The following is a 16389-nucleotide window of genomic DNA, read 5'->3' as shown; positions in this document are numbered from 1 at the left end:
ACTCGTAAGTCAGTAATGTGTTAATGATCAAGTAAAAATGTGTGAATAATTACACATGTACCGTAATTTCCGGACTATAAGTCGCGGTTTTTTTTCATAGTTTGGGTGGGCGGGGTGACTTATACTCAGGAGCGACTTATATATGTTTTTTTTCACAATTTTTTACTTGATCATTAAGACATCACTTATAAGTATAGTTGACCACTTCCCATGTTATTTTTAGTATAGTTGATCACTTCACATGCTTTTATATCTTTATCTTGAACATATTCAAAACATAAAAAATAGAGAAAACATCAAATAAACCAATTAACACTTTAAAGCACCATATCCAAGTCCACTGTCTGCTGTATGTACACTTGCTCCATTTTTGGTCCTCTTATATTTATTATTATTATTTATTATTATTTGTTTATTTATCATTTATTCAACACTCTTATTTATTCATTGTTTGTTGTCCTTCATGTAATAGTTGTCCTTAATCACTCTATATGTTACGTCAGGCCCGTTCTCAGCTCTTTGTTTGTGTTTGTCACGTTAGCATACCTATCGTTTAGCCTGTTGTTGCTATCGTTTAGCCTGTTGTTGCTCGTTCATGACTGTTTTTGGTGTGGGATTTTGTCGAATAAATTGCCCCCAAAATGCGACTTATACTCCGGAGCTACTTATATATGTTTTTTTTCACTTTTTGGGGCATTTTATGGCTGGTGCGACTTATACTCCGGAGCGACTTATAGTCCGGAAAATACGGTAAGTTGCTCCTGAGTATAAGTTGCCCCGCCACTCGAACTATGGAAAAAACCCGCGACTTATAGTCCGACAAATACGGTATTCAAACACAAGGTCCCTCCTCGTAGCGGTTGTTGCTTGGGCCCAAATGAATAACTAAAAAAAAAGGAAATCATACAAAAACAATAGGGCCCTCACAGTGATCGCTGCCCAGGCACTACTAATTGCTACAAAAACAATAGGAATAAATCCACAGAGCATTCAGGATGTTAAAAGTGTGGTTAAAAAGTCTCTACGATTCTTCATTTTCTATAGTACCCCGTCATCGACTAAGTTCAGGGACGGTTTTTGCTATGGGCAATATGGGCGACCGCGCAGGGCGCAATCCATGTGGGGACGCAGGAGCAATCATCATCATCATCATCGGTTTAAAGTCCGTTTTCCAGGCGCCGCTGGGTTGGACTGGGTTCTTGATATGGCTTTCTTCCACCGGGAACGGTCGATCGGCATCTCGTGGTTGATGCCGAGTGCCTTCATGTCGGCTGACACGGTCGTCTGCCAGGTCTTTTTAGGTCGGCCACTGGGTCTTGTTCCCTCTACGTTATACGACATAACTTTCTTCACCCAGTCGTTCTCGTCCTTCCTCACTACATGTCAATTTAATAAAAAAATTGCCAGTTTTCTCGCTCAATCAATTCCATCTCAAATCTGTTCAGTGGGCACTGGGGTGCCCTTATAGTCAGGTGATGTCAATTTGCTGCTGAGAGTCGAGTTTTTTCGTTATTTCTTTGTGCGTGCGTGCGTGCCAGAAGAGCAGCCCTCTCCTCTCTCCACGCCCCGCTGCGAGCAGGCAAGAGGGCGGCAGCCGGCGGGGGACAGCAGGCCAGAGAGGAAAAGCAAAGGGAGGGGAGCGAGGGATTCCAAGGCCAAACAACCGCTTCCAAATAAATTGTATTTCATTCATAAAAATCCTATCCACATGTAATCAATTGGGTTATGTGAAAAATGTACATACAAAAAATTGAAAAAAAGTTAAAAACGGACAGTGCACGCACAACCACATTACCTGATGCACGCATACATGATGTGATCAATGTTAAGGTAGTTTGACAGACCAGATAGTGTTTGCAAAAAAAAATTTTTTTTGGAGCGTATGGGTCTGCCCAGGGCACAAAAGTAGCCAGCACCGCCTCTGATTAAGTTTACACAATTATAGTATCCACCAGTGTGGCAAAAAGTACAGTTAAAAAAGTAAAGCTGGCTTGGATGTCCTCACCCGAGCCAGGTGAAGACGGCCAAACATGTTATGGACTACCACACTGCTGACATCATCACATGGGCTCTGCATGCGAGATCCAGATGTTTATTTGGCTGATGTGGGACTGATATCCACTATTAATACATATTGGATCTGGACACCCCATATCATTAACATGATCAGTGTCTGAAAATTTATTAAACATGAAAGTAATTTCAGCAAATTTTCAGGCATAAAACTGGTAGCCCTTCGCAATAATAGCTCTCGTTCTCAAAAAGATTAGAGGCCACTGCATGCACTGGTAAGTGGTAATTGGTAACGCATGGGTTGGTAACTCCGGTCCTCGAGGGACGGCGTCCTGCATGTTTTAAAGGTCTCCCTGACGCAACACACCCTGATTCAAATGATCAGGATTGTTATCTAGCTTCTGCAGACTAATTGCTAATATCTGACTATTTGAATCAGGTGTGTTGCAACAGTAGGTCATAGAAAACATGCAGGACACCGGTCGGCCCTTGAAGACCAAAGTTGCCTACCTATGCTCAGCTTTGAAAGTTCCACTATTTTTGCAGTAAAATACCCCCCCCACACACACACACAACAGAACTCACTGTGTGCGAACACACACAAAACACTCACCTGTTTGCCCAGGAGGACCATCAACAAGCAGGCACCTATTGTGGCTGCCATCATCACGTAGCAGGCTTTTACTCGCACTTTGTTTCTGGCAGCGTCAAGCATTTCATACCTGTTGCACACACAAAATGCAACAAGTCATTTCAGTAATATACTCCTATTATGGTCAACGTTGGTAATATACTACTCCTTTGAGGGCCAAATGTGTCTCGGATAGACCACTTACTCACTTCACAGGTTTCTTTTATATCAAACAAATGGTTTTAGGTTATTCACCTGACATGTTTCGGCGGTTTCTTCCGCCTTCATCAGAGTGTCACAGATCAATTGATCTGATCAGATTGATCTGTGACACTCTGATGAAGGCGGAAGAAACCGCCGAAACATGTCAGGTGAATAACCTAAAACCATTTGTTTGATATAAAAGAAACCTGTGAAGTGATTAAATAAGGAAAAACAAAATGAACTTAGTACAATTAGACCACTTACTGTTTCAGAGGGTGTTTTTATTTTTTACCACTGGTAGTTGTAATTTTATGTATAATTTAGAATTTACTTTAAAATTCAGAAAAGCTGCTTTAACCCACATGATCATAGCTTGTCAAAACTTCACACACTTAATGAGAGTCTTGTCCTGAAAACATCTACAAATGTAGTTTTTATCATACCTCAATTATACACCTACTGGCTCCAGCAAATAAAAATTTTGTTTTGTTTTGTATTCCTACTAGCAGGTCAACCAGATTGACTTAATATTTCCTTGGAAAAGTGTTAAGGCCTTCATGATGCTAGAACATGGACTTTTCGCAAAACACTGATGCCGTGAGTTCCCGAAAAAAACATTGCTAAATTTGAGAGTTTAAACATGCACAAAAACTCATGAAGCTGGACATACATCAGGCTTGGGAAAAATGTATTGCCGTAATTTTTGGACTAAAAGTCGCTCCGGAATATAGGTCGCATTAGCCATAAAATGCACAATAACGTAAAAAAAACATATATAAGTCGCTTCGGAGTACAAGTCGCATTTTGGGGGAAATTTATTTGACAAAATCCAACACCCAGAACAGACATGAACGAGCAACAACAGGCTAAACGATAGGTATGCTAACGTGACATAAACACAAACGAAGAGCTGAGAACGGGCCTGACGTAACATTCAGAGTTATTCAAATAACTATTACATAAATAACCATCATATAAAACCATCTGTGTCACTCCAATTCATTAAATCTATCGATCGTCCTTTATGGAAATGATGCCGCGTATGTGCCGCTGACGTCTAAATATTCTAAATATTCCACAGACCCATATCACGAGATATAAAGTATATATCAAATAACTAGCACAAACAACAATATAATCAAACCATCTGTGTCACTCCAAATCATTAAATCCATTGATCAAATTCCTAGTCCTTTGTCAACAACGCCGCGCGTGTACCCTAACGTCAGCCTCGTCGTTATTCCACAGATCTAGTATATGACTATATCATAGCGTTAACAAAGTACAAGGAAAGACGTGGGTTTGGTAAACGTATTTACGGTTTGGTATTTAACAAAACAAGAGTTCAACGAGCCAACAAGTACTGAACTGTAACGATAAAAACATATACAAGTTGCTATACGAAATAAAATATATCAAATAACGATAATATAAATACTTCACCACCACACGGCCCCAAGCACCGGCGTCGACTTCCAGGTTGTGTGGCGGCGTGGCACTTCCAGCCACGGAGGTGGAAGAGAGCTCCATAGAATAGGACCGGGCGTGCGTAAAAGCCATGTCCGAGCCCCATCCACCATCCCCGGACAGCCACCCGGCCGAGCGCCGGCCTACGACTTCCATCCACGGAGGTGAAAGAGAGCTCCGTAGAGTAGGACCGGGCGTGCGTAAAAGCCATGTCCGAGCCCCATCCACCGTCCCTGGACAGCCACCCGGCCGAGCGCCGGCCCCCAACTTCAATCCACGGAGGTGAAAGAAAGCTCCGTAGAGTAGAACCGGGTGTGCATAAAAGCCATAATAGTTTTTCAAACCTTCTGTGTCGCTCCAAATCATTAAATCCTTCAAACTCTTCACTTCAAACTTACAAACAAAGCCGCTAATGAATAACAGTACGTGGGGCCCTTCGTCATCCCGTGATCAAATCTTTGTCCTTTATGTAAACAACCGCCGCGCCGCGCCACTGACATCACTTGAAATTCAAATTACAGTAACCCCTTGCTACATCGTGGCTCGTTTATCGCAGTTTAACTTTTTTTTGGGGGGGGGAATTTTGAAAATTTGTGAAAAAATTCACATATAAGTCGCTCCTCAGTATAAGTCGCCCCCCCACGGTCGTTTATTATTATTCATTTAAGTAATAAATAATAATAATAATAATAATAATAATAATAATAAAAAAAGTTAAAAAAATAATATAATATAAAATAATAATAAAATAACAGCTCTTCATATGAATCCAGAAGTTAACCATGATTTGTTTCCTCCTCAAGTCCAAAGGTATCTCACCCATCTCCACCTGTAAGTCACCCACTGGAGAAGTTTTAAAAGCTCCACAACATATCCTCAGAGCCTGGGCCTGTATTACACAACCAGTCTTTTTAACGACGACGTTGCTGCTGACCCATAACTCACACGCCCATAAACAGCCCTCATTCAAAGCGCTACACATATTTATACAGGCCTACAGTAAATGCACCAGAGGTGCAAGAGTGTTTCAACTTTGTCAAACAGCCTCAGACGGGTGAAAGAGTGTTATCGAGTGCATACGAATTCTCGAAAAACAGCCCTACTAAAATTGATATACCAGAGGTGAGAGAGTGGCACAAGCCTGCCAAACAAAACTGTCAAAACTCAAAAAGAGATAAAAAACTAATGAAAAAGACTCTCTCTATACATATACGTATATTTTAAAAAAAGTGACAAAAAGGATGGAACATATTTGAGAAGATATCTTGTTATATGATGGGGTGAAGTATATTTCTATGGTGTAAATTCAAGTGAGAGATTTAAATAAAAAAATGCGTGGGTGACAAATTGGAATGATTAGTCTACCTAGTTGAAAGACAAGCGACTGTTCTGTGTTGAAATTACAGTAAAATGCAGCAGTGTAAAGTTGAGTTTGATGGTAAAGGCAAAAAGAGGTGTCACATTTGAGATGATGTCAGCAAATGTGACTGAGTGATAAAAAGAAGGAAAGACAGGAAGGATATGATCAGATTTTGCTAGGATTTGTTGTTGAAAAGGGGTGGTGCTGTTAGAAGGGGAAAGAAGACAACTAGTTGAAACTTCCACTGGAGAGGAGGAAGGGCAAGTAGTTAATAAGATTGGCTGTCAAATTAATGCGGAGCCTGGCCCTGATGGGCAGCGGGCCCAGGTTCACTCGGCCCTCGTGATCGACATTCCTGAAGGAATTTTGACGTAGGACATAGAGGGCCCAATGACTACTGTGTGGAGTCAAGAGAAATAAAAAAGGTGAGCTAGGCTGCCCTTTGTCACCGATTCTGTTCATAATTTTTATGGACAGAATTTCTAGGCGCAGCCGAGGCGTTGAGGGGGTCCGGTTTGGGGACCTCAGCATCGCGTCTCTGCTTTTTGCAGATGACGTGGTGCTGTTGGCTTCTTCAGGCCGTGATCTCCAGCTCTCGCTGGAACGGTTCGCAGCCGAGTGTGAAGCGGTCGGGATGAGGGTCAGCACCTCCAAATCCGAGTCCATGGTCCTCGATCGGAAAAGGGTGGAATGCCCTCTCCGGATTGGGGATGAGATCCTGCCCCAAGTGGAGGAGTTCAAGTATCTTGGAGTCTTGTTCACGAGTGAGGGGAGGATGGAGCGCGAGATCGACAGGCGGATCGGTGCAGCGTCGGCAGTAATGCGGACCCTGTACCGGTCCGTTGTGGTGAAGAGAGAGCTGAGCCAAAAGGCAAAGCTCTCAATTTACCGGTCGATTTACGCTCCTACCCTCACCTATGGTCACGAGCTATGGGTCGTGACCAAAAGAACGAGATCCCGGATACAAGCGGCCGAAATGAGTTTTCTCCGCAGGATGTCCGGGCTCTCCCTTAGCGATGGGGTGAGGAGCTCGGTCATCCGGGAGAGACTCGGAGTAGAGTCGCTACTCCTCCACGTTGAGAGGAGCCAGATGAGGTGGCTCGGGCATCTTATCAGGATGCCTCCTGGACGCCTCCCTGGGGAGGTGTTCCGGGCATGTCCCACCGGTAGGAGACCCCGGGGACGACCCAGGACGCGCTGGAGAGACTATGTCTCTCAGCTGGCCTGGGAATGCCTTGGGATCCCCCGGGATGAGCTGGATGAAGTGGCTGGGGAGAGGGAAGTCTGGGAGTCCCTCCTAAAGCTGCTGCCCCCGCGACCCGACCCCGGATAAGCGGAAGAAGATGGATGGATGGATGGAGCTGGGCGCCTTATATTAAGTGGTCCGTCACCTGGGTGGAAAAAGTGAAGAAAATGGCAAAAGAAACACCCTCCAGTGGTGTGGAATTGGATGGGCCATTTGTGGAGGATTTAGTGACAGTACATACTGACATAGACTATGGTAATGAAAAATGTTCTCCAAAGGGGAGATGTTTACAAAATAGTGGAAAAAGAGGGGATGGAGAGTGTTGGAGTGTTTGTGGTCATCATCATCATAGCTTGTCACGCCAAACAACCAACAATTCTAGGGTGTTCTAATTCACATTCAGCAAGTCAGCATTGTTCAGGCTGCATGATAAGGGGCACGCTCTGAGGATATGCTCGATGATCTGGGCTCCCTCTTCACACTCACACGACTGATCCGTCCCCAGGCTCCAGCTCATCATGTTATCACCTGTCCTACATACTCCTGATCTTGCCCTATTAAGGGCACACCAGCTGCGTCTAGGGCAGGTATGGGCAAACTACGGCCCGCGGGCCACATCCGTTTAATCCGGCCCGCCAACCCTAAATAAATTGTATTAGTAAACTTTTTTTTTCCGGTCATTTTGCCTGCAATGACCGCGTTTCCCCAGTAGATGGGGAACCACTCGCCTGCGCATTTACTACCGGAAGCCGTGTCAGAAAGCTCGGTGCACACTCACAAGTGCGTGTACGTACTCAGTAGTACGGAAATGGCGCACTCGGGCTCTATTTGTAGCAGTGCCGAATTTAGAGTGTGGGCTGTGACGACAGCATTCTTGTAATTTGCGCGCCGAGTTTTCGGATTTTCGGTTTTACGCTAAAGCCACCCACAAACCTTCCCCTGGAATCCTTCCATTAAAATGAGTCGCCCAAGGAAAAGCAAGGTGGACACTGAGTGCCGAGTGTTTAAAAAGAGTGGCCAATTTGGCTCGACGTACGTGACGTGACGTTCAGCCACATGAACATCAACATCAAATGAACACTGAAAATGAAGGGGAGGCTTTCAAGTTTGTTGTAAAAAAATGCATTTTGAATATGATCTGTACAAATAGCAGGGATTGAAACTAGCGACCATTCTCATTTTCAAACAATGCAGGATGCTCAAGGACATTGATGCACCACCTGTTTGTGACTAATCTTAACCTTTAAAGTTCTTAAGGCTTACTTTAAGGAAGTGTTTTCCGTTTCCTCACTTCTGTTACCAGGTGTTTGTGAGTTAAAACTCTGCTCTGATTTTCAGATACCCCTCACCGTGTTGCCGTTTTGATTACTTTATTTGGATGTATGCTTTCACCGATTCTTCAAGATGATATATTTGGTCAAAATGTTTGCCGTTTGATGTGATCTCATAAGATAAACATACATCTTTCATTAATCTGACCTGCAGGCACTGAAGTGATGGAGACTGTTATTCATAATAACAGTGTCATATTTTATGAGAATCACTGATAGCAGTTTTTTAGGGATGTTTTATTTTTTAATGCTGTTAATAAATGCATTTGTTTTCAAAAAACTTTTTTTGAATATCCATGCTTTACTACCTTACCTACTAAAGGCCAAAACCTTTTATGCAATGACCTTTACAGGTCGTTTATATTACTTCACACAAACACTACATCCATCTGCTCCTGGTTCGGCCCCCCGGTCAAAATTTAGAACCCAATTCGGCCCGCAAGTCAAAAAGTTTGCCCACCCCTAGTTTAGGGAGATGTGCCACATCAGCAATTTCTACGGTGGGGTCTTGAACAGCACTGTTGGGGGTACCGTATTTTCACCTTCGAAAGACGCATTGTAATAAACGGCGCAGTCTCAGTTGTGTGCCATGAATGTGTTTAACACACACATAGGGCGCAACGGCTTATAGGGCGCAAGTTTTAGAGATACAATCCACGCCCACATTAGCCCTTTAACGTCCTCATGGCGCTCTCAACTACGTCCGCCTTACAACACTCGCACGCACGCACGCACGCACGCACACGGTGCCAGCAGACATGTTAGATTTACTTGTTTTACATGTTTACTTTGAACGGCCGGTTCACACCGATGTCCAGCAGTTGGAGTTCCTTTGTCGTGCCTCCCGGAATGACAGCAAGCTCGGTTTTCATTGCTTCAATTGTTTTTTCACATCGGCTGTGACGACAGCACACACACACGCGCACACACACACGCACACACACCCACACACACACACACACACACACACACACTGCAGATCCACGCCCACACTTCCCCCGTAAACGTTCTCATGGCAACTACAACAACAACAACAACACACACACACACACACAAGCATACAAGCGTGCGTATTTAAAAATGAAGCGGGAGCAAAACTGAGTTTGGTATTCACATTTTTATTACGGGTAATGGTTATCAATTAAACCCATCGAAGTCCTCATCCTCTGTTTCCGAATTGAACAGCAGCGCTAAATCTCCAACTGATATACCAGGTTCACGTTCTTCACTGTCACTTTCCGTGCCGTGTGGCTCCTCGGCTATGATGCCGGCTTTTACGAAAAACTCGCACAACAGTGCGGTTAGCCCAAGCATCCACAATCCATTCGCAAATTGTGGCGTAACTCGCCCGGCGCTGCCTTCCACTCTTTGTGAAACTATGCTCTCCATCGGTCATCCATCGCTCCCACGTCACTCGCAGCTTTACTTCCAACGGCCGGTTCAGTCCGATGTCCAGCGGTTGGAGTTTGCTTTGTCGTGCCCTCCGGAATGACAACAAGCTCGGCGTTCATTTGCTTCACCTGTTCTTTCACATCGGCTGTGAGATGGGCACGCATAGAGTCACAGATCAACAGCGATGGTGATGCGTGGAAAAAACCCACCTGGTCTCCTTACATACACCTTCCTCAGCCACTCAGTCATAATTTCCTCATCCATGCAGCCCTTTTCATTTGCCTTAATGATGACTCCTGCTGGAAACTTCTTTTTAGGCAAAGTCTTTCTCTTAAAAATCACCATAGGCGGCAGTTTCTGTCCATTACCATGGCAGCCAAGCACAACAGTAAAAGAAGACTTTTCGTATTCCATTGTGCGTATTGCGATCGTCTTGGTCCCTTTCTTCTCCACAGTGTCATTCACCGTGATGTCGAAAATGAGCGGCACCTCGTCCATGTTGGTGATGTGGCTGGGCTGGATGTGTTTGTCGGCGATGCGTTTGCTGCAATAGGAGCGGAAGATGGCCAGCTTTTCATTATAATCTGCTGGAAGTTGCTGCGCCAACGTAGTCCTGGTCCGGATGGAAAAGTGGCACCGTTTCATGAAACGAGAGCACCAAGATGGACCTCCTTGAAAATGTTCAATTTTCATTTGTTCTGCTAGTGTTGCTGCTTTTAGTCGAATGGTGACCGTCGAAACGCTTCTCCCACTCGTTCTTTGCTCAATGATCCACTGTTCGAGACTTCCCTCCAAATCGGGCCACCTCGCCTTACGTCCGCGAAAACTCAGCTGCGTCTTCTTGATCTGTCGGAGCTCGTTTTCCAGCTTCCTCCACTTGCGAACCATCGATTCGTTGATTTCAAATTCTCTCGCGGCTGCTCAATTTCCATGCTCCTCCGCGTAGCTGGTGGCCTTCAGTTTTTTACTGTGCTTGATACGCGTGTCTCTTTGCCATTTTCACTGTTGTCATAGCAACGATGTTTTGCATGACGCATGTACCTGTTCTTTTATATACAATCCACGCCCACACTTCCACCGCCCACACTTCCCCCTTTAACGTTCTCATGGCGTTCTCTACTACGTCCGCCTTACAACAACACATACACAGGGTGGGGCGTACTGTAAATCCACGCCCACAATTCTCCCTTTAACGTTCTCATGGCGCTCTTTAATACGTCCGCCTTACAACAACACATTTAGGGACCACTGCATGATAGGGCGCGCCGCACACTTTGAAGAAAATGTAAGACTTCTATCCGCGCCTAATAAACGTGAAAATACGGTATTCATTTGTTCAGATTCCTTCTGTTGGTCCACTCTATACTTTTGTCCTGATATACGGGGTGGAAGTTCCTCCACAGTAACAAAACTCCTTCTAGATTTCAGTCTCCTTGGAACAGGCTCATGGGGATGCAATGGGTGTCTTGGGTCCAAGGTTTGCTTGTGCTTTTCTATTTTAGCTGCTGTCTGCCGTCTGATGTTTGGAGGGGCAATACCAGCAAGCTTATAGGGTATTAATTGGAGTGGGCCGTAGTGTTCCTGTAATTACTCTACAAGCTTCGTTAAGTAATGGGTCTATTTTCTTTGCGTGTGATGATCTACTCCACACAGGTGCACAGTACTCTGCTGGTGCATAGCACAAGGCTAGGGCAGATGTTTTAAGCGTTTGAGCGTTGGCTCCCCACTTGGTCCCTGCTAGTTTTTTGAGTAAGAGTTGCGGGAGCCAACCTTTCCCCTCAGTTTTTGCATGTGGGTGGCAAATGATAATGTCCTGTCCAGTGTGACCCCTAGATACACTGGGAACTGATGATGTTCTAGTTCCTTACCACACCAAAGGATCTTGAGCTTGCAATTGGCATCTCTATTACTCAGATGAAAGGTACACACTTAAGTTTTAAGTGGATTTGGATTTAGAGACCATTTGACATAATAATTTTTCATCTCCTCTAGGGCTGCTGTTAATTGTGTTTCAACCTCTTGGAAGGTACGAGCTTGTATGGCCAGACATAGGTTGTCCGCATGGATGAATCTGCGCCTATTTGTTGGCGAAGGTTGGTCATTGGTGTATATGTTGAACAGCAAGGGTGCCAGGACTGAACCTTGTGGTAGGCCTTTCTTCTGCATCCGCCATCTGGTTTTAACGCCATTCATCTCTACATAGAATTTGTGCTTTTCTATCGGACTTCTAATTACTTCTACTATAGTCCTATTTTTCAGCATTTTGGACACTTTCAGAAGTAGACCTCTGTGATTGACGGTATCATATGCTTCTGTTAGCTCTACAAACACGGCTCCAGTGACTTGTTGTTCAAACCCATCCTCTATGTCAGGGGTGGGCAAACTTTTTGACTGGCGGGCCGAATTTGGTTCGAAATTTTGATCAGGCGGCCGAACCAGGAGCAGATGGATGTAGTGTTTGTGTGAAGTAATAGAAATGACATGTAAAGGTCACTGCATAAAAGGTTTGTACTTTTAGTAGATAGTAAAGCATGGATATTCAAAAAAAGCTTTTTGAAAACAAATGCATTTATTAACAGCATTAAACAAATATTTCACCAAAAAACTACTATCAGTGATTCTCATTAAATACAACACTGTTATTATGAATAATAGTTTCCATCACTTCCGCGCCTGCAGGTCAGATTTATGAAATATGTTTATCGAATGAGGCGAAATCACATCAAACGGCAAACATTCTGACCAAATACATCATCTTGAAGAATCAGTGAAAGAATACTTCTAAATAAAGTAATGAAGAAATCAATAGTATTGTTGGTCTCCTTTTTTTGCTAGTGTATCATGGTCTGGAGTAAAATTTGTTGTGGTAATTCTTAGGATAGAGCCGAGGTGTCGGTCCGTTAACCTAGAGCTGTGACGGGCTTTGCTGACGTTCATGTGGTGGAACGTCTGCTCACACACGTAGGTTGAGCCAAATTGTCCTCTCTTTTTTTTTTTTTTAAACACTCGGCAATCAGTGTCCACCTTTCTTTTCCTCGGGCCACTAATTTTAGTGGAAGGATTCCAGGAGAAGGTTTGTGGGTGGCATTAACGTAAAACTGTATCTGAAAGCTCAGCGCGCGAATCACGAGAATGCTGACGTCACAGCCCACACTCGAAATTCGGCACTGATGGAAATAGAGTGCGGAGTGCGCCGGGTCCGTACTACTTAGTACGTACACGCACTTGTGAGTGTGCACCGAGGTTTCTGACACGGCTTCCGGGAGTAAATGCGCGGACGGGCGCTTCCCCATCTATTGGGGAAACATACTAATTGCAAGGAAAATGACCCAAAAAAAAGTTCAGCAATACAATTTATTCAGGTTTGGCGGGCCGGATTAAACGGCCCCATGGGCCGTAGTTTGCCCATGTCTTCTCTATGTACTGGGTTAAGTTAAGTACTTGACCGCAGCAAGATCGTCCTGGCCTGAACCCAGCTTAGTCTGGTGTGAGTAAGTTTTCAACTGTGTCGGATATTTTATTTAGTATAAGTCTCTCATAGAGTTTATACAAGGTACATAGTAGTGATATTGGCCTATAGCTCTTTGGGTTGTTTGGATCTTTATTAGGCTTTAGAATAGCAGCTCCCTTGGCTTTTCTCCACTTCTTTGGGACCTTCTTTGTTCTTAGACATGAGTTAAAGAGGGACAGTAGCCATTGTCTTGCCTTGCGTCCCAGGTGTTTGAGGAACTCATTTAGGATCCCGTCTATTCCTGCAGCCTTGTTTGGTTTTGACTCGTTGATTTCTTTGTCCAGTTCTTCTAGAGCAGGTGTCGGCAACCCAAAATGTTCAAAGAGCCATATTGACCCCCCCCCCAAAAAAAACAACTACCTGTCTGGAGTCACAAAAATCCAAAAGCTTTTTATAAGGCAACGTAGACTGTCAATACATGAGCTGTAAGCCTACTATTAAAATAATTAAGTAGGGTACAAATAAAAGTTTAAGATCAGGGGATGTTTGAGAATATTTGTCAATTTTCGCACATGTCCTGAGTGTTGTTAGTCACCTAAAGTTGAACAGAGGCTGTGATGTACCGAAGTCAAATTCCTTGTTTGGCACGCTCAAACATGTCCAATAAAAAATCTTGAATCTTGAAATATAACAAAGCGACGCAAAACGTCACCCTTGGTTAGCCAGTGGACTTTGTTGTGCAGCAGGAGATTAGCCTATTCGCTGTCAACTTCATCTAGCAATTCACGGAACTGGCGGTGGTTTAATGCTTTTGCGATTATTTTGTTCACAGTATGAATGACAAGGTTTATTACCTCCATAAACTCCAGTGGGAATGTTTACGCACACAGCGCCTCTTGGTGCAATATGCAATGGAATGCAAGCAAATTTCGATCCAATGCTTTCTGCCGTAAAGTCACAAACTTTAGCGACCCTCTCATACTCGGTGCGCCATCTGTAGTGACTGAAATCAGGTGGCCAGTGTGTATCTCTGTCATTTAAACACTGCAGCACAGCCTCGCAGATGTCCTCCCCCCGTGTTTGGCCTTTTAGTGGTATCAATTTCTTCTTGCGGCCCATTAGAGTTCACGTACCTGCATAGCAGAGCTGTCTGTTCGATATCGGTCACGTCACATGACTCATCACAGGCAATTGAGAAAGCTGGAGCTGAATTGATGTCCTTGATTTGCTGATCGGTGATATTGTTTGCTATTCAAATTACCATTTCCTTTACTGTTTTACCAGAGAGAGGCATGTCTTTAATTTTCTGAATGATCTCGGTTTTGTTTTTGAAGTCCGAAAATAGTCGCTCTGATATTTTAACGAATGAATCCTTCATGTACTCGCTATCGGTGAATGGTTTTCCGCGCTTTATTAACTCTCGGGCTGCAACAAAACTTGCCGCAGTAGTAGAGTTTGGAGGTGTGAAGGAATGGGGTCGAAATACAAAAAGTCCTGCCTAGCTATAAAAACAGATATGATCAAACCTCAATGAATAAAGTACATAAGCAGACAAGTATATTCACATATTAAATCAATAAAAGAAACATTTTAAGCATATAATTATACCTACACACCAAATCAATAAAGGAGACATAACTAGACATTTTTGATAGGTGGTAATGACAAAGCTTTTTATAACTTTATGATCTGATATGTATTTCTGAGCACTTTGAAATAATAAATGTTTTTGATATATTGCCTGAATAGCTTAATGACCCTTACAGAACTGTTTAATGCATTCCTGATGATTTTCTAAATCATGGACACTGCCAAAGTCGTCTAAAAATGTTCAGTACTTGATTATATCTTATGTTTTGACGAATGCTAGACACCAGTTTTCAATTACTACTAAATGTTCTGGACAGAGGGAAATATTTTGCCTAGAAAAGAAAAAGAAAAGACATGGTTGGAAGCATGATTAACCTAAGAATATGATGACGTAAGCAAGTACATGGAGTATCAAAATAACAAACAAACAAAAACATGGTAACTGGTGAGTACAAACTTTGCATAGTCAGGGAACATTAATAAATTGATGGTGTCACAGCCAAAAGCTCACATAATTCCATACAAAATGACAAAATTGAAAGAATGATGAATGGGCGGTGTGCAACAGTGGGCGAAGTGGATGTATGTGCAAGAATGGTTTACAGCAGGAGTCTCAAAGTCTAGTCCTCGAGGGCCGCATTCCTACATGTTTTCCAAGTTTTCCTCGTTAAACACACCTGATTCAATTATCAGGCTGCTGCAGAACGTGAGGATGAACTGATGATTTGAATCAGGTGTGTTTAACAAGGGAAACCTGGAAAACATGTAGGAATGCGGCCCCGAGGACTGGACTTTGAGACCCCTGGTTTACAGGAAGGACACTTGGAGATAAAACCGATAGAGGTGCCAGAGGAAGAGCGGCAGGAGGAAAACAACCAAGAACCCGGCCAAGGCCGAAAGACGGGATGGAAAACAACAGCCCCCACACACACCGAATCGCCCATAATCAGCACCCACCCCCACGGAACCAGCTCTCACTGAACCAGCACCCACTCCCATGGAATCAAACTCTCCTGCGAACTTGCCACACCCCCTGACTCATCACCCATCAAAGTCGGCCCACACTGGCATGTGCAACTGAATATAAGCTGACCAAAGAACCTTGAACGTTGCCTTTTCTGAATGGAGACTTTCTGCTCTTGAGTATGGTCGCACGAAAGGCCCAGCGCTGTATTGTACTTTCCTGAAAACAGAGCTTTCTTAACAAGAATTGTGATTGAACTCAACCAACCTGTGTAAGTCTAAATTTTGTTTCGGTGTGTTAGCCTTTTCCTAAAACTGAAGAAATAAAATGAGCACGCGGTGAGTAAATTGGATAACAGGTGATTGGCTATGGGTTTTGCCGTGAGGCGCGGATAGCGCGCTTCCCAAATTCTGGACCAAAATCCAACAGATACAATCCACTTCTTGAAACTGTTTTTTCGTTCCTCAAATTGCACCTTTCCTCTTAGTTCCAACTGGGTGATCGGCATCAAATTTAGCATGCTTTAGCTGAAAATGTCGCTTCAAACTGCTCTTCAAAGTCGAGTTGCATTGTTCCACAAGAAAACGGCACTCAACACACTTCGAGATATCTAATCAAGGACGAGTCAGCCAACCAGCTGCCAACCGGCTGAGGAGGAGCAGGATAGACTGCAATCTAACTGCTGGGATCACGGAACAGCCAAGACCATGCGGCCTCGCACCACATAACATTCGTTAGCT

The 16389-nt window shown here is 43.8% G+C and overlaps 1 protein-coding gene across 2 annotated transcripts in view; it reads right to left on the bottom strand.

Annotated features, from left to right (window-relative positions):
* Positions 1-16389, bottom strand: part of fam162a (family with sequence similarity 162 member A) — a 92242-nt gene that overhangs the window by 36256 nt on the left and 39597 nt on the right. For both annotated transcript variants that reach the window (XM_049758484.2, XM_068649404.1), the window contains exon 4: positions 2627-2735. In XM_049758484.2, coding sequence (XP_049614441.1) covers positions 2627-2735 — 109 coding nt within the window. The remainder of the gene's footprint in view (positions 1-2626; positions 2736-16389) is intronic.

Source organism: Syngnathus scovelli, chromosome 21 (assembly GCF_024217435.2).
Source record: "Syngnathus scovelli strain Florida chromosome 21, RoL_Ssco_1.2, whole genome shotgun sequence".
NCBI lineage: Eukaryota > Metazoa > Chordata > Actinopteri > Syngnathiformes > Syngnathidae > Syngnathus > Syngnathus scovelli.
Note: the sequence above shows the minus strand (reverse complement) of the source record. Positions and strands in the feature narration are given on the sequence as shown.